General features: G+C 54.9%; 2 protein-coding genes across 4 annotated transcripts in view; both read left to right on the top strand.

The window, feature by feature from the left end:
* Positions 1 to 1,263, top strand: part of LOC141998973 (large ribosomal subunit protein mL38-like) — a 49,007-nt gene extending 47,744 nt beyond the window's left edge. Inside the window, exon 10 of one of the 2 annotated variants that reach the window (XM_074972024.1) lies at positions 585 to 1,263. In XM_074972024.1, coding sequence (XP_074828125.1) covers positions 585 to 721 — 137 coding nt within the window. In that variant the 3' untranslated portion in view covers positions 722 to 1,263. The remainder of the gene's footprint in view (positions 1 to 584) is intronic. The other variant, XM_074972025.1, reaches the window with a different exon arrangement.
* Positions 1,264 to 2,870: 1,607 nt separating this feature from the next.
* Positions 2,871 to 15,832, top strand: TRIM65 (tripartite motif containing 65). 2 transcript variants are annotated; one of them, XM_074972229.1, is made up of 7 exons: positions 2,871 to 2,896; positions 5,196 to 5,643; positions 8,898 to 8,993; positions 9,154 to 9,387; positions 11,504 to 11,675; positions 12,600 to 12,683; positions 14,518 to 15,831. In XM_074972229.1, the coding sequence occupies exons 1-7, from the start codon at positions 2,886 to 2,888 to the stop codon at positions 15,048 to 15,050; spliced, it is 1,578 nt and encodes a 525-aa protein (XP_074828330.1). In that variant the 5' UTR covers positions 2,871 to 2,885; the 3' UTR covers positions 15,051 to 15,831. The 2 variants fall into 2 exon arrangements, with proteins under 2 accessions (XP_074828330.1, XP_074828329.1); XM_074972228.1 differs by lacking the exon at positions 2,871 to 2,896 and adding an exon at positions 4,497 to 4,725 and having other exon boundaries at positions 14,518 to 15,832.
* Positions 15,833 to 18,838: the final 3,006 nt, after the last annotated feature.

Below are 18,838 nucleotides of genomic sequence, written 5' to 3'. Positions count from 1 at the left end.
GACAAAGTCATTTGATAGGACCTGGAGTTGGGAAAGGAGGACAAGGGGATGAAAGCTGTTTGCTCAAATGTCACACACTTGACTTAAATCAACCAGGGCCATGCGGGCTCTCTGTGATAGAGCAGATGAGGGTTCCTGGAGGCATGGGCATGTCTGAGCGTGGGGTGAATGCTAAGGCTGGTTCTGAATGTCCCCTTTTGGGACAGTTGCTCTAACTGGTTTCTAGATAGCCACGTATCACTAGCACTTTAGTTTGACACTGGGAACATTTACAGTTGAGAATTAAAAGCAGTCGCCCTCTCTTTCAAAGGTTGCAGTGTGCCCATGGCAGTCTAAGGGAACAGCCTTACTGTGGTGGGCTTTGAATCCCATTTCAACTGGGCACTTTAAAATAACAATGGGAGATCACATGGTGGAGAGAACTACACGTGTGTTTTTGATCTATCGTTAGTCTCCCGTTCTGCCCAACGAGGGAGACGTGGCATCTTCGGAACGATGGAGAGTGGGCGGGGCCTGGTGTGTTGGTGTGCAGGGTTAGGTTTTGAGCTGTCTCTTGGCTAACGTTCAGCATTGTCCCTTTGCAGACATGAAGGAGCCAGTGTTTGAGTTTGTGCGGCCCCCTGTGTATCACCCCCGTCAGAAAAAGTTTCCGCACCTGCAGCCTCTGAGGTACCTGGATAGGTACAGGGACAGCCACGAGCCCACGTATGGCATTTACTGAGGAGTTTGCCACCTCTCCAGGAGCTCCAGGCCATTGGGGCAGGAATACTCTGTATCTTCTCCAGATGCGTCAAATGACTGTGCTGTCTGGGATGCTCCATGTCTCTGGGAGAGGGGAGTGGGGACTTCTGGAATCACAGCATTGGCAGTTACCTGGTCAAAAGCCTTGTTAATAGAGAGTATTTATGGCCATGAGAGCGTATCCATCTCCCCTCTGAAGGACTTTGAGCCAGATGCTAGTGGTAGCTGAATGGCCCAGTGTCCTCCAAGGGCACCGTGTCTCACGTCACTGCAGGAGCCAGAGGTCTAAGCATAGGTGTACCAAGGCTGACTCAGTCTGGTTAGCCAGTTCAGATCATGTATTTGTGCAGTGACAGAAAAATAACCTCATCTAAATCCAACCCAGTGATTTGTGCAACCTGGCAGAGGCAGAACTGTCCATCCGGTCCATCTCCTCTTTCCCCTGCCATGAACTTCCCAGTGCTGGGATCCTGAGCGGCATCCTTCATATTTTCGTACAGATATTTAAAAAATCTGAATAAACCCTTTCCAAGCGAAGCTGGTGACGTGACTGGGTGAGAGTCGCTGTCAGCTTTGGGGAACCCACGGGGATCCTGCCAGCAGCTAATGCAGCAGTTCGAAATGTATCGGGTTCTTTGTGCATTTCAGGACTGATGGGATCAATGCTCGATGCTGAACGGCAGCCTCCTGCTGCTCTGGACCCTCACTCCCCCGCCCCTCTTGGTCACTGCCATGTGGGAGGAAATGCTGGTACAGCGGGGGTTTGAAATAGAGGTCACATTAGGATGACCAGGCTGCCTCGAGTTTGAGAATGGGAGTGAAGGGACTGGGTCCTACCCCCAAATTAAGAGAACACAAACTCCAGGTATGGTCCAAACTCACCTCCTTCCCCGTAGGCCATGGACGAGGTCTGTATGTTGTTAGTAGATATGGATCAAAACCAGAACTCAAATCTGCCTGGGTTTGGGCTGAGAGCCATTGGCACGCCAGCGGGTATGGGATGCTTACATCACAGGCAGCAGTGCAACTGCTGTGTAAATACACGGTGCCTTCCAATCACCAGTACTCTGACTCCAGCACCTATCCCCAACCTTAAATTAGCCCCCCCCCCGCCCCCCCATAATATCAACACACCTGCTTCAACTCTCCAGGACTCCAGCTGTGTATTCCCTGCAATAGCTCCTGTTCACAGGGGCTGCCTGTCAGTGTATCTGAGGTATCCCTCTTGTTAAAGGAGTAAGAGTACCGACAAAAGACATTTAGTGGCTGAGTATCCGCCCTTCTACATAACTACTTCTGTGCCACAACAATGGATGCACCAACGGCTGGGCCAGCAGGCTGCCCTGGGATTTCTTCTTTCTGCCGCCTCAGGCAGCCTACAAATCTCTGCTCAGAGTGCAATACCTCTCTGAGGGTGGGACACGGCTGCTGAGGGAGCACAGGGAGTTTATTGGCCACTCTCTGTCTGTATTGGGATACGGTTGGCCTGATTTTCCTCTAATTCAAACCACAGACCACCTGATGCTGCAGGGAGAGTACAGGCAGCAGCTTACTTGATATGTGGGGAGTCTGTGTAGCCTGGAGTCTTGCAGAAATAAGAGCCTCAGAGAGAGGTCTTTAGGGGGGAGAGTGGAGGCCTGGGGGGAAGAGTAGGGAGCAGGGACAGAGAGGGGGTAGGTGGGGAGGGAAGCAGCCCCCTGGAATATGGAGTGGTGGTGGGGGAAATCAGGGACTGTTTATAACAAACTCTGGGTTTTTCAGCTCAGCCTCTGCAAATATTGACCCTGGCAGGAGAAGGACTGGGGGTCTCTGTGTACGGCGCTGCCACTGGTTTTGCAAGGGGCAGAATTCTGGCTGGGGCTGGAGCCAGTCACCCTAGATGTCAGACTCTCCAGCCTAGTTGTGCATTTGAGACTTTGGAGTGGCTGCCTGTCCCCATTGCCCAACCTGGAGCTGAGCAGCCAATCAGAACCGCTGCAGGAAGAGCTCTTTCCCCCTCCTCCAGCAACCCAAACATTTTCAGAGGAGGGACCTGCACCCGCAGGTCGGGTCCCCCTTTCCTCTCCTTTGAGCAATGGGGACCAGCCGGCCTAGGGCAAAGGGAGATGACGAGCCCCTGGATATGCCCCCTCCCAGCTGCAGCCATGGAGCAGAGGTGAAGCTGGCAACACTGGGGGTGGGGTGTGTGAACTGATGGGGACCAAATTAATTGCTGAGCAGGAGGTGGGTTAGATGGGCGGGAGGAGCTCCTGCACAAGGGCTAAAATTGCCTGTCCCAGTAAATTTGGGAGGGTGGGCAACACTAATTGTGCACACACACACGGGGGCCGGGCACGGGGAGTTCAACAATCAAAAGATGGGACAAAAAATTCACAATACCGTGTAATCTTTTTCTTTAAAAATCTCGTGATTTTTGATGTCCTGAGGTTGGCAAGGAGCCCTGGGTTTTTCAGCTCAGCCTCTGCAAATATTGACTGTGGAAGGAGAAACACCCTGGGGGGGTGTGTTTGGAAGGGGGCAGTGATTCCCAGCCGGCAGCTTGGGCGGGGGTTGGGGGGTGAGGTGTGGGGGAGTTCTGATGGGGGTGGAGTGTGAACTCCTGGGGCTAGGCGGAAAGGGGATGGGGGGCAAGTTAATGATTACCTGGAGCAGGGGTGGCCAACCTGAGCCTGAGAAAGAGCCAGAATTTACCAATGTACATTGCCAAAGAGCCACGGTAATACGGCAGCAGCCCCTCATCGGTTTCCCACCCCCCCTGCTCCTAGAGCCTCCCACCCACCAGCAGCCCTGCTGGTCAGTGCCTCCTCACTCCATCCCTCCCTCCCTGCACCTCCTGATCAGCTGCTTCCTGGCGAGGGGGAAGGAGCGGAGCGAGAGCAGTGTAGGCTCAGGGGAGAGGGCGGGAAGGGGTGGAGTGGGGGCAGGGCCTGTGGCAGAGCCAGGGGTTGAGCAGTGAACACCCCCCGGCTCATTGGAAAGTTGGCACCTGTAGCTCCAGCCCCGGAGTCAGTGCCTGTACCAGGAGCCGCACGTGAACTTGTGAAGAGCCGTGTGGCTCCGGAGCCACAGGCCGACCACCCCTGACCTGGAGGGTAAAGGACAAAGCAGCTAGCCTCCGAGTACCATACAGAGGCAACTGGCTTTTTATTATTTCCAGAGCACTGTGTGCAAATATGGGGATTTTATAACAGGTAGTAAGGAAACTGAGCAAGTGAAGCTCTCCCCCGGCAACAGAGCGTGACTATGCTGCCCACGTCACAGCGCCAGCCGCGGCCACGCTGTAACGCGGGCAGTGTGCTCACACCCTAATAAACCAAGCGGAGCCCTCGCTGAAAGAGCTTGCAGCCCGAAGGCACTTAGGAGCAAAACAGCAAGAATGTATAGCTGCTGGCATGTGTTATGGCCTTGATCTCATGGCAGGAGGGGGAAGTGCCTTGCATCATGCACCAGCAGCTCTCTCTGCACCATTCCCCCTCTGACTCCTCCCCAGAGACAATTAAAGTGGTCACAGCAGAAAGATCACTGGGTCCCAGTAGAACACAGGCTGTTTTGTTACCTAGGATCAGTAATTCTAGTTGTTAGTGAATTTGGGGCCCACGCTCAGTCGAGGCAGTGGCCTCCGAGTTAGTGATCTGCACCGCTGTGCTTTGTTATTATGGGGGCGGGGTGGGAAGGATTGCCCCGAGGTTAGGCTTTGCAATGATCTCCCAAATGCATGACGCAACCTTTTGCAGGAGCTCCGCCTTCCCGTATTGACGGAACACAGGGGGGAAATGCAACATCCTGTTATGAAGTTGCATTGAAACATGTTACATTTCAGCTTTGCTAGCAATCCCTCCCCAGTGATCAAGGCACCTGACCAGTGCTAGGGTTATGTATGGCTAGAGATGCTCTGTGCAGGAAATTTGGTTTTGCCAGGCTCAGCTTCCTCACACCAGCAGGGGGCAGGAGTGCTACATCGAAAACACATGGAGAGTGTCTCAGGTAGGTCCTCTCTGGTTTACCAAGGGCTCTGACAGGGGCCCAGACTGTGGTCCCTGTAACAGAAAAGTGGGTGGTGAGGGGATGCAGGGATGCCTGGATTGTAAAGGACATCCCTGTCCTTGGAGAAAATAGACATTCAGGCTGAAAGCTGAGACTCCCGTCAAAGGCTAAACAGAAAACAAGGGACTCCAAAAAATTAGCCAGCAGCACGCTGCTGAGTGAAGGCAGCTTTTTCAGACACCCAGGCAGCCGGCAGGCTGTGGAGTTGGGGGATATGAAAACCACAAAACCCACTTGAGAGAGCTGAGAACATGTGTTGATAAACCACAATGCAGTCGGCCTGTGTGTCTCTTTAAGAGCTTGCTTGGCTCTGTGCCATCTCTGTGCCCGTCCCTCCTCTCTGCGATCCGTAGCTCTGTCCTAGCCTCCTCGCACGCTGCTGTCTGTGAGTTCCTTCTCTGCCTCATCAGGATGGCCTCTCAAGGCCCCCGGAAGCTGGAGGAGAAGCTGGTCTGCTCCATCTGCCTGGAGATGTTTGGGACAGCGGTGACCATGCCCTGTGGGCACAACTTCTGCATGAAGTGTATCAACAACCACTGGGACAAGGAAGAAAAGGAGGCTTCTCCAGACAAGAAGGACTACACCTGCCCCGACTGCAGGCAACACTTCGAGAAGCGGCAGGAGCTCAGGAAGAACGTCGCCCTTTGCAGCGTGGTGGAGCTGATCAGGTCTGGGGAAGTGCAGGCCTCCAGCGCCGAGAGGAAAACCCCTGCCAATGGAGCGAGGTGCTCCAGGCATGGGCGGCCCCTGGAGCTGTACTGCCAAGAGGACAAAATGTGCATCTGCTGCGTGTGCACAGTGAAGGAGTGCCGGGACCACCACAGGGTCCTGTTCGAGGAGGAGCGCAAGAGAAAGGAGGTAGGTCTCCCCTGTGATCTGCTCCCAGTCTGCAGGGCCATGGCGAGAGAGATCAGCTCTCCTGCCTGCCTCTGTGTCAGTCCTGCAGGTGGGAGGGTGGGTGAGTGTGCTCTCCTCGTTGAAGCAGAAGTTTGGTGCCCGGGATGCTATTCCTGACCCTGGCTTGTGGGGCTGTGTGGCCTTGGCTAAGTCGTTTACCCTCTGCATGCCTCAGGTTCCCTGTCTGTAAAAGAGGCAGTGAATCCATGCCCCTCTCTGATGACCCTTGGATGAAAGGAGAAAGAGATACAAGCGCAAGTATTCGCATATTTTAACTAGATCAAGGCTCAGCAGAACTGGCAGCTATTGCAGCGTGTTTGGACACTAAATAGTTAATAGTGTCATACTGCTGTCTGGTAACCAGCTCCTGGACTTCCTCCCAGCTTCCATGTGCGCGCGCACCAAGTCCCAAGCTGTACAGGGAGACGCAACAGACCTTAGAACATACGCAGCACCTAGCTGAGAAGGTTTGACTGTGATGGGGTGTTAAGCCATGGCCAAAGGAATAAGTTTTATTTAGGGATCAGAGTCCTCTGCTGGTTGCATGCACCTGCTGCCCGGGATGTCAGGGGAGAGACCCAGCCTTGCAGAGGTGGAAGGACTGTGTCCAAATTCCTATTGCCTGGTGCTGCCTTTTAGCAACCCAGTGCTGTAGCCGGTACGCAGCATCCAAGCTGAGCCGTTTCCTCTGAGTGTGTGTGTAAGGTGGAGCTAGGAGAATTTGCAGAAGGGAAATAAAAGGGTTTCTAGGTCAGGTAGCCCTCTCCAGAGACCTGCATTCTGTTCCCATGTGACCCAGGACAATGCCCTTCCCCCTCCGTGCCTCAGTTTCCCCCACTGTAAAATTAGAATGCTGATACTTACCTTCCTTTGTGAGGTGCTTTGAGACCCGTGCACTCAAAGTGCTGGAAAAAAGCTAAATATCCCCATTGCTCAGGAGGGTGGAATAAAGGAGGATGTGAAAGGCTGTGGGAGCTTTTGCTGGGGAGTGGGGTTTGCTGGGGGATCTGTGCAGGGTATATGAATATTTGCAAAGGGGATAAATGTTGTCAAAGTGCTGAGGGTGCCCTGGGTGGCAGGGGCACGTGTTATTCTGTGCACACTGATGGATAGTAATGGGTGGTTATTGGAAGCGAGCTGGTCAGTGAGGTAAAGCTACTGTACTGCTGTGGTGGGTTGTTAGAAAGTCCTGTTTGAATGTATCGGGGAAACTCAATGGGGGGCTGTGGGCAGGGCACACAGGAAAGACACACACCAGAACCTGTGAACAGGCCTAGGTACACACTTGGAAGACACCGTTGCAAGCTGGATCCTGTCCATGGGTGGCAGGTGAACCGCGGGCTTGAGGAAGCTAGCCCCCCACCCTTCCCCAGCCCTGGAGGGCCAGGCAGGCAGCGTGCCTCCCACCTCCAGCTAGGGTTGCTAGGTGTCCGGTTTTCGACCGGAATACCCAGTTAAAAAGGGACCTTGGTGGCTTGGGTCAGCACCGCTGACCGGGCCGTTAAAAGTCTGGCCGGCGGCACAGCAAGGCTAAGGCAGACTCCCTACCTGGCTCTGCGTGGTTCCCCAGAAGTGGCAACATGTCCCTCGGCTCCTAGGTGGAGGCGCTGCCCCCATCCTGAGTGCCAGCACCGCAGCTCCCTTTGGCTGGGAATTGTGGCCAATGGAAGCTGCGGGGGTGGGTGCCTGCAGGTGAAGGCAGTGCGCAGAGATGCCTGGCCATGCTTCTGCCTTGGAGCCGAGGGACATGTCGCCACTTCCAGGGAGCCGCCCAAGGTAAGCACCCTAAACCCCTGCCCCAGCCTGGAGCCCCCTCCCGCACCCTGAATCCCTCATTTCTGGCCCCCTCCCGGAGCCCGCACCCCCTCCCATGCCACAACCCCCTGGTTTCAGCCCTGAGCTCCCCCCTGCACCCCCTAGCGCACCCTAACCCCTCAGCCCCAGCTCGGAACCCCCTCCCGCACTCCAAACGCCTCATCCCCGGCCCCACCCCAGAGCCTGCACCCCCAGCCAAAGCTCTCACCTCTCCCATACCCCACTCCCCAGCCTGGAGCCCCCTTCTGTACCCTGAACCCCTCATTTCTGGCCCAATCCTGGAGCCCTCACCGACTCCTGCATCCCCTGCCCCAGCCCAGTGAAAATGAGCAAGTGAGTGAGGGTCGGGGAGAGTGAACGACAGAGGGAGGGGGGATGGAGTGAGTGGGGGTGGGGCCTCAGGGAAGGGGTGGAATGGGGCGGAGCCTCAGGGAAGGGGCAGGCAGGGTAAGGGTGTTCGGTTTTGTGCGATTAGAAAGTTGACAGCCCTACCCCAGCCCCAGCACCGGGCGGGCAGCGTGAGCCCGAGCGCCAAGCAGGCGACACGAGCACCAGCTCCAGTTGCCCAGAGTCCCTGGCCACAGGCCATCCCCCACTAGCCCCAGCCCTGGCCACAGGGGAAGGAAGAGCTGCAGGAGAGGTCTGGGGATGAAGCGTGGGCGGTAGGCTAACCAGATAGCAAGTGTGAAAAATCGGGACGGGGGTGGGAGGTAATAGGAGCCTATATAAGAAAAAGCCCCAAATATCAGGACTGTCCCTATAAAATTGGGACATCTGGTCACCCTAGTGGGCAGGACCATGCAGGGCTGTTTGGGGAGACTCCACCTTCCCCAGCCTTTGATACTTGCTGCCCATGATCATATCTCCAGCAAGCCACAAGCCTCATTCTGCCAGGCTGGAAACTAGGGAGCCAAAGGACATGAGGCAGTCAAAAAGCCCGTCTTTGGAAAGGAGGAGCCGGGTTACTGTCAGAAGCTGTCCAGGGAGACAGGGTGACAGAGAGAGAGACTGAGGAGGGGGTCTAAGTAAGACATTGGGCCTTCACAGAGCCAGGCAATGGTGAGCCTCAGAGCAAAGCCAGAGACGGGTCCACTCTGGGCTGTTCTGTGGTGTTTAAGATCTGTTTTCTCGTAAATGCTTTTAGCCTCCTGTGCTGTAAGGAGGCTGTTTGGTCACTGCATTGACCACTGTCTGTGCTCTCAGAGGGACCTGAGCTGCAGGCTCTGAGCCAAGTCCTGGTTGATCACAGGGGACTGGAGCCCAGAGCCTAGTCTGAGAGTGGGAGAATCGCGTGATTCCAGGTGACGAGAACATGGGGAGATCAGAGGGGCAGTTTGCCCACTACCTGTGGCACTGAATATTGTCTCACATTACACTTAGGGATCTGGCCTCTTTTGCAGGTCCTTTTAGAAGAGTCTCTGGCGAAAACCCAGGAGGAGACCGTAAAGACCGAGGAGGCGATCCACAAACTGGAGGAACAAACTGGCACCATAAAGGTAGTAAGGCAAAGGCAGTCACCCCTCCCCACAGCTGGGATGCCAGGGGCTGGCGCCAACTGCTGCTCCCTCTGGATAGGGCTCGGGGAGGAAGCCACCCAACTGCTGTCATGTCAATTCTTTGTTTCGTCATTTCCAATGATTTTTTGTTTCTACCCAGGATTCTTCAGAGAGGCTGAAATCGGGGATTTTGCAGAAGTTTGCCCACCTGATGAAAGAGCTAGAGGAGTGCAAGAGGGGGGCCGTGGACAAGATAGAGCAAGAGCAGGCCACTGTCCTAGGGCAAGTGGAGGAGAACTGGAGCCAGCTGCAGGATCATCTGGCCATGCTCACCCAACACCAGCAAAAGGCCCAGGAGCTGCTGACCTGTGTGGATGACATGAAATTCCTAGAGGTATTGGTGCCCGCCCAGCCATGAGTGGGGGAGCTACGACTGCCCTGTGGCCATTGGCCTGGCCACGTGTAGGCCAAAGGCAATTTCACTGTGTATAATGCACTGTCCACACAGGCAGCTGAACCAGTCTCAAAGCTAACTAAGAGGGTGCATAACATCTGCTCACGAAGAGAGCCTCAGGTGTGTGGAGGATAGGTCCATTAATGGCTATCAGCCAAGATGGGCAGGGATGCAATCCCATGCTCTGGATGTCTCTAGCCTCTGACTTCCAGAGCTGGGAGTGGATGACAGGGGATGGCTCACTCATTGATTGCCTCTTCTATTCATTCCCTCTGAGCACCTGGCATTGGCCACAGTCAGAAGACAGGATAGTGGGCTAGGTGGACCATTCATCTGACCCAGTCTGGCCGTTCTTGTGTTCCTAGACCCTCTACACTATGTCCAGCCAGAACCATGTTAGAGACGACTCCCCCCCCCACACACACACCCATCTCTCCCTTCCCTGCACGCGCACAGTGGAAACTAAGTCTGAGTCTATAAAGTGGCTGGCTGGCAATTTTAACGTAGGGTATGGACTAGAGATGGGCCTAATCGAATTCCTGACTCTGAAACATTGGTGTGCCCGAAACGTGACCCTGGGCATGGATCCAGCCGTTTATGAATAGCCCCCACTTTTCCAAGGAGCAAAAGTCAAATCCAAGTACAGAACAGCCCCGCACTTTTCAGTCAGGATCCAGAGTCTGTTTGCAGCTGAAAAGGGCCCATTGTCAGCCGAATCCAACCTTCTTCCGTGAGTGCCCTTGACACAGTGGGGCCTGAACTCTGAGAAATTGCATCTCTGCCCTCCTCTGGTGGTTTGTAAAGGACTCTTGTGCACGGGTGTGCGGGCAGACCCGAAGCAACCCCATGCCCACGCTTGGTGCTCTTCAGCTTTGCTGCAGCTGCTCCTGGGAAACACCTTCTTGCAGGAAGATGGTGGGCGTGAGCTCCCCCTAGAGGACTGCATGAGGCATTGAGGCATGCAAATGATGTAACTAATTCTATCGAATGCCATGTTACAGACTAACATGGCTGCTACTCTGAAGCTTGTATCCGCAAAAAGAACAGGAGGACTTGTGGCACCTTAGAGACGATTTGAGCTGTAGCTCACGAAAGCTTATGCTCAAATAAATTTGTTAGTCGCTAAGGTGCCACAAGTCCTCCTTTTCTTTTTGATGTTACAAGCTGACAACATATCCTTGCTTGGGGCGCTGTGTTCAGTTTGGGTCCCTCCCTTTCCAAACAATACAGAAAGATCCAGATGAGGGCAATGGAAATGGTTAGAGGCCTGTGGGAGAAGGAAGAGGATTCATTTTAGGGTTGCCAACTTTCTAACTGCTGAAAACTGGGCACCCTGCTTCACCCCTGCCCCACCTCCTCCCCTGTTCTGGGACTCACCTGCCACCTGCAGAGCTGGGAGGAGCTGACATGGAGCCTTCCCGCCTGCCCAATTGGGGCGAAGGGGGGGAGTTGGCCCCCAGAGCAAGGGGCCGGGGTGGGGAAATTGGAGCAGATAAGATCACACACACACACACACACACCCTCCCTCCCTGCCAGAGAGGCTGGAGCCAGCCGGGAGCAGCCAGCCACTTCTGTCCATGAGCAACTCCGCCAGGCTCCAGCTGCAACTGCTGTGCATCCCACCCTATGGAGGCGGAGGCCAGTTACTGTGGGTAACAGGACTTTTTGTGTCCAGTCAGCACTGCTGACTGGACACTGCCAGGTTCCCTTTTTGACCGAACTTTCCAGTTGAAAACCGGACACCTGGCAACCCTAATTAGACTGTTCTACCCCAGTCCATAAAGGCCCCTGTACAGAGGAACATCACCCATTCTGACCGTGATAGGAGCAGTGGGTGCAGCTGAACACAGCTGAGCTACCGAAGTAGCCCAGGACAAGCCGTTCAGCACCATGAAGTAGCAGAGAGTTCCTGGAGCAGATGACTTGGGGAAGTGGATGCAGAAGCCAGGGGTCATGATGACTGTGAGAAGGGGGTTTCTGAGCTGTTGTGCCACTGAGCCTCAGATCTGAATGCCGATATGTGCTGCATTTCCTCTCCTCTTCCTGTCCCATGAAGGAATTCCTGCTGCTCCCTTCTCCGGGCAGCCTGGGAGTTTTGCCAGCTGTTGAGTTCAATTTGGCCAGCACGGTAGATCCCACTGCTAAGATCCTCACCAAGGTCTCTAAGCTTTTGCTGGAGGATTTGCCCAACTCTCTGAACCCAAAGGCGGCTGATGCTGAAACCAAAGGTAAGCTCTTCCCTTGGGGACCTTCCCCCCACTGCCCAGCTGGACACCAAGTCACTGTCCCACCCCTGCCTGTATAAATCACCTCTCTGCAGTGGAACTGCTGTAGATATGTTGGGCCAACGTGCAAGGGGGTGTGGTGGAGGGGACGTCTCACCATTCACATCACAAGAATCCCCCCCACCCCCACACGTGGCACTAGAGGGGCCCCTTGTTGGCTTGGCCAGGTTTTTGTTACCAGATCTACTGCAGTAGCCTGAAGGTTGGGCCCCATTGTGCTAGGTGCTGTACAAACAAATAGCAGATGACAGTCTGAAAGACATAACAGGCAGATGAGTTGAACAAGTTGGTGTCCGGTGCTTAGCACCCATTACTTTAGCATCACACCCACTAATGGATTTAGCATCGTGGCACCCCTGTGAGTAGATTAAGTGACTTGCCCAAGATCACACAGGGAGCGTGTAGCAGAGCAGGGAACTGACCCAGGTCTCCCTCCAAAGTCCCAGGTTGGCATCCTGACCACTGGGCCATCTGTCCCCTCAGACAAGCAGGCTGGGTGGGGTGTAATGGGAGATGTAATGGGATGTGCCAGTTCTTAGGGGGTCAGGAGATTGATTCCAGCTCCCCAGTCTAGCTCTGATCAGGGTCTGCTTTACTGCATGCACTGGGGCTCTTGTGTATAGACATGGGCTCCCTGGCAGGCCTAGCTGGACCCACTCCCTTGGCTGTAAGAACATCAGAGTGACAGAGCTGGAGTTTTTGTTAAACCCTCGTTTCCTTCCTCCCACCGCAGAGACACACAGACGGGTGGCTGCGACTGAGCGTCAGAGCCGGGCTGTGCTTCTGAAATCCCGCCCAGATGCCTCTGTCTGTGGGAACAGTTCTCTCCTTGTATCTAGAGCTTTCCCTTTCTCTTTTGCTCTGCAGAGTCAGTGGAGCCAAAGGCGCTTGCTGTGGTGAAGGCAGGTCCAGCTCTTCCAGAGTGTGAATTAAGAGCGGAGCTTCTGAGGGGTGAGGCAGTTCTGGGTCTGAGTGCAGCTCAGAATAACATGTGCTGGGAGCCGGCCATGCAGCTGGGTGGGAAGAGTAGGAAAGTGTGCCTGTAACCTATGAAGGGGACTGGTGTTTCCTTCTTGGACTGGTAACAATATAGCAATTTAGCAAGCCAAGGCCGTGCCTCAGGGGGCTCTGAAAGAGCTTCCAAAGAGTTACCATTTTAGAGGAAAATCTGCAATCCCTAGGCAGGATGGCTTTGTGTCGCTAAAGTGATCTGGATTTTACCCCTGCCTCTGACACGGGCTTCCTGGGTGAGTCTGGGCACTGCTGTTATCTCAGCTGCCCTAACAATAGGGGATCAGAATACTCGGTTGCCTCACAAAGGGGCGGGGATTTCAGTCATCTGCCCCCCCCCCCCACCGCCACCCCCCTGCTTCTCTCCCTGGCAAGCATCAGGTGCCTGCTCCCGCCCAGCCATATTTAGGCACAGAACTTTCCCAGGGGAGTGCTGAGAAGTTCAATCACTGCAAGCAGCTGCCAGGCTCCTGGCACAGAGCGGGGATTCGTCTTGGCTGGTCACGTCTGAACTGCATGCCTCCAGGCACAGCATAGAATTGAAGTGACGGGGCAGCCAGTCCACAGAGAGCTGCTCCAGACATAGGGGAAAGGGGTAGCACCCTCCCAGTACATTTGACCCTCCCCAACCCACCCTGCCTCAAATCTTAATTGATCCGGGCAGTCTCCTGGACTCTGCTCCCTTGTTTTAAGAACTTTGTGTCTCCCTGGATGTTATCGCTTTACATCTTTTCCCTCTGAACAATCACCCCGCTGGGTCTATCAGACGGTCTCCAGTTTGGCTTGTTTAGCTCCTGCTTTCAAATAATGGGCAGTGCGGACTATTGTGCCCAGGTCCACAATGAAAACCAGGCCCTCTGAGAAAGGGGCATAGCCCAGTGGTCTGAGCAAGGGGCTGAGAGCCAGGAACTTCTGGCTTCTGTTCTCAGCTCTGATGCCAATTCCTAGAATGCCCTTTTAACCCGCTCCACCCCAGCTTCCCCATCTGTAAAACAGGGATATTAGTATTTACTACACACGTTTCTAATATACCCATCACCACAGTGCCTGGAAGATCAATCATTAATACTTACAGCGCAGGGCTGTTACAGGGATTGGTTAATGTCTGTAAAGAGATGTGTTAATAAGCAGTGCCATATAATGTTTGAAACATTATTAATTGTAATAATGTTATTTAAAAAATAAAGGTCCATAGGAGCTAACTGAGCAAGGTTATCTCCAGGCAGGACTCCAATGACTGGGGAGCAGTAGCACCCCAACAGGGGTCAGTGCATCTACTGGGAAATGCTGGGGATAGTGGGAAATGCTGTGAAATAGTTCTTAGAACCAGAACAAAGACAATGCTGGCAGAAGACCACGGGCAGCATCCTCTTCCTCCTCCTCTCAGAGGATCTCAAAGCACTTTGCAAGAATTAATTAATTTAACCTCCTGATACCCCCCTGAGTATCTCTATTCCCATTTTACTGCTGGGGAAACTAAGGCATGGGGAGGGGACGTGACTTGCCCGAAGTCGCACAGTGTGCCCATGCAAGAGCCAGGAACAGAACCTAGAGCTCATGACTCCCAGTCCTGTGCCTTACCCTCAAAATCGCTTCTTCCACCCAAACGGGCTTTGCGTTTTCCATCTTCAGAGAATTTTACATAGCTGAGGGATGCTCGGCCTGGACTCCTGTCATAGGCAGGGGGTGGGGGTTGGGGAGGAGCAAGGTTAAAGGAAAATTAAATTGTTTTAGTCCCCCTGGTTTACACTGTGGATGTCCATGTTGCCCACAGATCATCAAAATTTGACCTTCGACCCAGACACAGCCAATAAGTACCTGCAGCTGTCCAATCAGAACCAAAAGGCCAAGCACACCCATTCTCCTGATGGCCTTTGTCAGGATCATGCCGACAGGTTTGAGCTGTGGCAGGTTCTGTGCAGCCAAAGCTATAGCCAAGGCCGCCACTACTGGGAAGTCAGGATCTCCAGCCACTCCATCATCCTAGGTGTGACATACAAGAAAATCCAGAGGAAGAAGCAAGCTGGTCGCTCCTTCAGCATCGGGCTGGATGGATTGTCCTGGGGGCTGCAGATCCGGGAGGACTGCTACTTGGCATGGCACGAGGGCCAGTCACATAAGATCATGGAGCCCTTGTACAAATGCCTCGGGGTCAGCCTGGACTATGGCACAGGCGTCCTGTCGTTCTATGGCATCGGGGACAAGATGAAGCTCCTCCACTCTTTCCACTGTGTCTTCACTGAGCCCCTCTACCCAGTCTTCTGGCTCTGCGAAGGCAGAACCGTCACCCTTTGCCAACAGAACTGAGCCAGCAGCTGGGATGCAGAAGCCAAGCCATAGCCAGCGGGGCGTATCCTATCTTGCAGCCAGCTGCCAGGCTTTATTCGCTGGGCAGCCTACTAAAGCTACAGCCAGGACTGGAGGTGTCACAATGCCGTTGGTTTGACAGGGCCGAGGTGACGGGGTTGCAATGAATTAAAGACGGGCAGATGAGGCAGGGAGCCTGAAAAGCAAAGAAACATGACTGGAATGAAAATTGCCCATGTAGTTCAGCCATATGTAAATTAGAGTTGGGTGGCAGGAGACCTGCTTCCTTACCTGTCACAAGGATCCCCTGGTGGAAGAGCTGAAGCTAGTGGGAGTCACAAGGCACCTGGCATCAGTCTTGTTGCATGTGGAACGGCATTGCCTGTCTCCAGCCCCCGTGACGTAACAGGGAGAAGTTAGGGTCCTGTGGTGGCACCAGTGAAAGGGCTGCTGTTTGGGAGGCTCTGATGAGATGGTGGCAGGAGGGGAGATAGCACAGCTTGGTGTCCCAACCCTCACTTTCTCTGCCTCCCAGAACCTTGGACGGTCACCTCCTGCTTTTTGTTCTGCAGAGCAGTTGCTGTCAGAGAGGGGCCCTTGCATAGGCGCCGACTCCATGGTGCTCCAGCCCCGGAGCACCCACGTAAAAAAACGAGTCGGTGCTCAGCAGCCTCCCGGATCAGCTCTGCCTCCTCCCCCTCCCTCCCAGCACCTCCCGCCCTCCTCGATCAGCTGTTCAGCCGCCTGCAGGAGGCACTGGGGAGGAGTGGGGGCAGGAAGAGGCGGGGGAGGGGACAGAACGGGGTGGGAAGAGGCAGGGTGCGGGAGGGGTTTGGGGTCTCAGAACATTCAGAGCACAGCGGGGGTGGGGGATGAGAGGGAAGTGGACTTTTCCCGTTGCTCTGGGGACAGTCAATTCCCATGGTTGGATTCTACTTGTTTTTAAAAGTCCCCGTCTGCAATAAAGCTCCATTTTCTAATGCTGTGAGAGTTCGCCTGGGAGCTCAGGCCTGGTGAAAAGTGCTGGATCGCCAGACAGCCTGGAGGAGGAAGTTCTAGCTATCCACCAACCAGACCCAATGTGGGCAGCAGTAGGGTGAGCTTCCCATCCCCCTGGCCTGGCCATGTGCCTCCCCAGGGGTCCCGTCCCATCCCTTCTGTGTGTGTCCTTGTCTCGGCTGATAGACTCCCCGAGGGAGATGAACATGTTTCTTCATTTCAGCCAGCGTGGTTTGGAAATGTAAGAGTTTTTAAAAAAAAAAAAAAAAGAAAAGAAAAGAAAGAAAAGGAACCTTATACCCCACAAAACAACTACCCGCTCCAGCAGCCCCTGCACTGGGCAGCATGGGGCTGTTCCTTTAACTGGCCAGGACTTTGCTCTTCCCCATCACTCGAACTAGGCTGCGCTGAAGGGTGAGGCTGTGCCGTGCTGGGTGGCAGGGGAGTGTTGTGTAGCGCCAGTGCTGTTACCCTGCTTTGACAGGCCACCGAGCGGTTGGAAGCAACAGCCGACCACGTCCAGCCTGTGAGCCTGCCCCTCATCCCATCCGCGTCCTCCACAGCTCCCTTCCCGCCTGCACAGCTTCACCTCCCAGCCACGTGGTTGAAGCGACCTCTAGGGGGCGTTGGCTCCGTATCTTTTCCAGGATAAAGATTTGTTGCTCTCTTGCAGTTAGTGGGTGTCTGGTATCAGGGCCCTGGGTGATGCTCAGCAGAGAGGCTCACGGAAGTACTGATGTACTAAATCTCCAGGGAAGTCCCCTACCCACATCCACTTTACACCAGGAGTGGATTTGGCCCAATGACTCTGCTGTCGCTGCTGGACTCTCACAGGTAATTTGCCTCTCCAGCTGCCCTGTTTGAAATGAGTTTGACCTTGATCCAGTTCCCAGCGGCCAGGTATCCACATCCCAAAATACCACCACCGCAGCTGGCCTGACTTGGTGCCCGTGTTGGCACCACTGGAGATGGTAAAGGCTGAATGGGCCTGAAGCCTGAACGCGGTCTCCCGCCTGCCCCCCTACTTCACAGTGGACAGAGGTGCATGAGTGGGGAAGCCTCCGTTGCCACTCCCTGAGCCATGCCATGTCTGTGCATCAATACAAAGCATCTACGCCCTGTCTCCTAGCTCCCAAAGGGTCCATTATAAACCCCCTCTGTCCATATTCCACTCACACCTGTCCCAAACCCATCCCTCATGGCTCTGGGGCAATCAATCACCCCCTCACCCACCCCTCTTGGCAAACATGTCCTGCTCAGGAAAGATGCCTCCTGGTCCGTGAGCTCGTCCCAGACAGTGCCACTCTGAGCCCTGGCACTACCCCCAGGGCTGCTCCCTGCCTGTGGAAGATGTTGCTCTGCCCCAGGGCAACTCCTTGAACAGCCCTGTGGCTTGGGCCAGCAAGGTGGGTTTGCAGACAAAGCTGAGACTGAATTCAGATTCCCCCCCTTGCCTCAGCTTCCTTCTCTGACCATCCTGTTTCCATCCAGGTCAGGGGTGGCTCCGGAGCCACATGTGGCTCTTCAGAAGTTAATATGCGGCTCCTTGTATAGGCACCGACTCTGGGGCTGGAGCTACAGCTGCCAACTTTCCAGTGTGCCAGAGGGTGCTCACTGCTCAACCCCTGGCTCTGCCCCAGGCCCTGCCTGCCTCCCCCCCCCCCCCGGAGCCTGCACTGCCCTTGGTCCGCCCCACTCCCCCCCAGAGCCTGCTGCACGCCATGAAACAGCTGATCCGGAGGTGCGGGGAGGGAGGGGAAGGTGGTGGGGGGAGCTGCTGATGTATTACTGTGGCTCTTTGGCAATGTACATTGGTAAATTCTGGCTCCTTCTCAGGCTGGCCATCCCTGCTCTAGGGTTAGTGCTTCTTTCTTCCCCACCCCTCATCCAACTGTGGAGATTGGGGCATCCCACTGGATCTGCATGGGAGGAAGGGAGTCGGCAGGAAAAAGGTGGGGAGTGAGTTCACTAGGCCCCTACTGCCCCATCTGTGCTCACCTCAAGCAGCCCCAGCTGCAAACGCTCTCCTGCCCGCTTTCCATCCACCGTCATGCTTCCGTGTCAATGTCCGATCACTCCCTCGCAGAGGTTGGCTCAGGCAGGGTTCATGCGAGCTGGGCCCCAGGGTTGGGCGGGCAGGGCTGCAGAAGGGAGAGTAGCAGGGACTGTTCCATGCAGAGCTGGTTGCTGCTGGCCAACTGCCAGGCTGGAGCAGCAGGGCTCCCTGACTTGGGAGGAAGCTCAAAGACTCGGGTGGGAGAAAAATGAGCCAGTTAGGGTGAAGGCTGGGAGGGAGGCTCTGCCCTGCAGGGAGACCTGGGCTGCAAGGGGGATGGGAGGGGAGAGAAGTGGCAGAATTTTGGGGATCCAGGTCTCCATATAGCTTTTATTTTTCCCTGTTCAGGAGGACAAAAGTTAGGCAGCAAATCACCCAGCTCCTTAGCCTGGATACCGCCCCATAGCTCTGGCTCTCCACAGAGCCCCTGTCCAACTCCCTTCACCTGGGTGGCATCTGGAGCAGCCATGGAAGGGGGCACCCTTCCTGAAACTGGCTGGCCATTTGCCCCCTGTCCTCTGCTGAGGCTGCACTGTCCCCTGTCACACCAGCTCCCATGCTCGGAAGAACATGAATAGCAGATGGCCATATTCAACACTGGCGGCTATCAGCTTCAATGGAGCAGCGCCCACCTCCGCCAGCAGTGATTTTGGCCTGGGGCATGCAAGGCGCCAGGCCAGGGGGGCTGACTCAGAGAGGGAGGGAAGGAATCTGTCTCACACCCCCAGCAGAA

This window comes from Natator depressus, chromosome 14, assembly GCF_965152275.1.
Source record: "Natator depressus isolate rNatDep1 chromosome 14, rNatDep2.hap1, whole genome shotgun sequence".
Taxonomy (NCBI): Eukaryota; Metazoa; Chordata; order Testudines; family Cheloniidae; genus Natator; species Natator depressus.
The sequence above is the reverse complement of the archived record's forward strand: the minus strand, read 5'-3'. Positions and strand labels throughout refer to the sequence as shown.

Excerpts from the sequence above, each read along its gene's own strand:
- TRIM65 (XM_074972228.1), top strand. The coding sequence starts at position 4,619 with ATGGCTAGAGATGCTCTGTGCAGGAAATTTGGTTTTGCCAGGCTCAGC. Across the intron at positions 4,726-5,195 it reads ACACATGGAGAGTGTCTCAG|GATGGCCTCTCAAGGCCCCC; the intron begins GTAGGTCCTCTC and ends CTGCCTCATCAG. Across the intron at positions 5,644-8,897 it reads AGGAGCGCAAGAGAAAGGAG|GTCCTTTTAGAAGAGTCTCT; the intron begins GTAGGTCTCCCC and ends CCTCTTTTGCAG.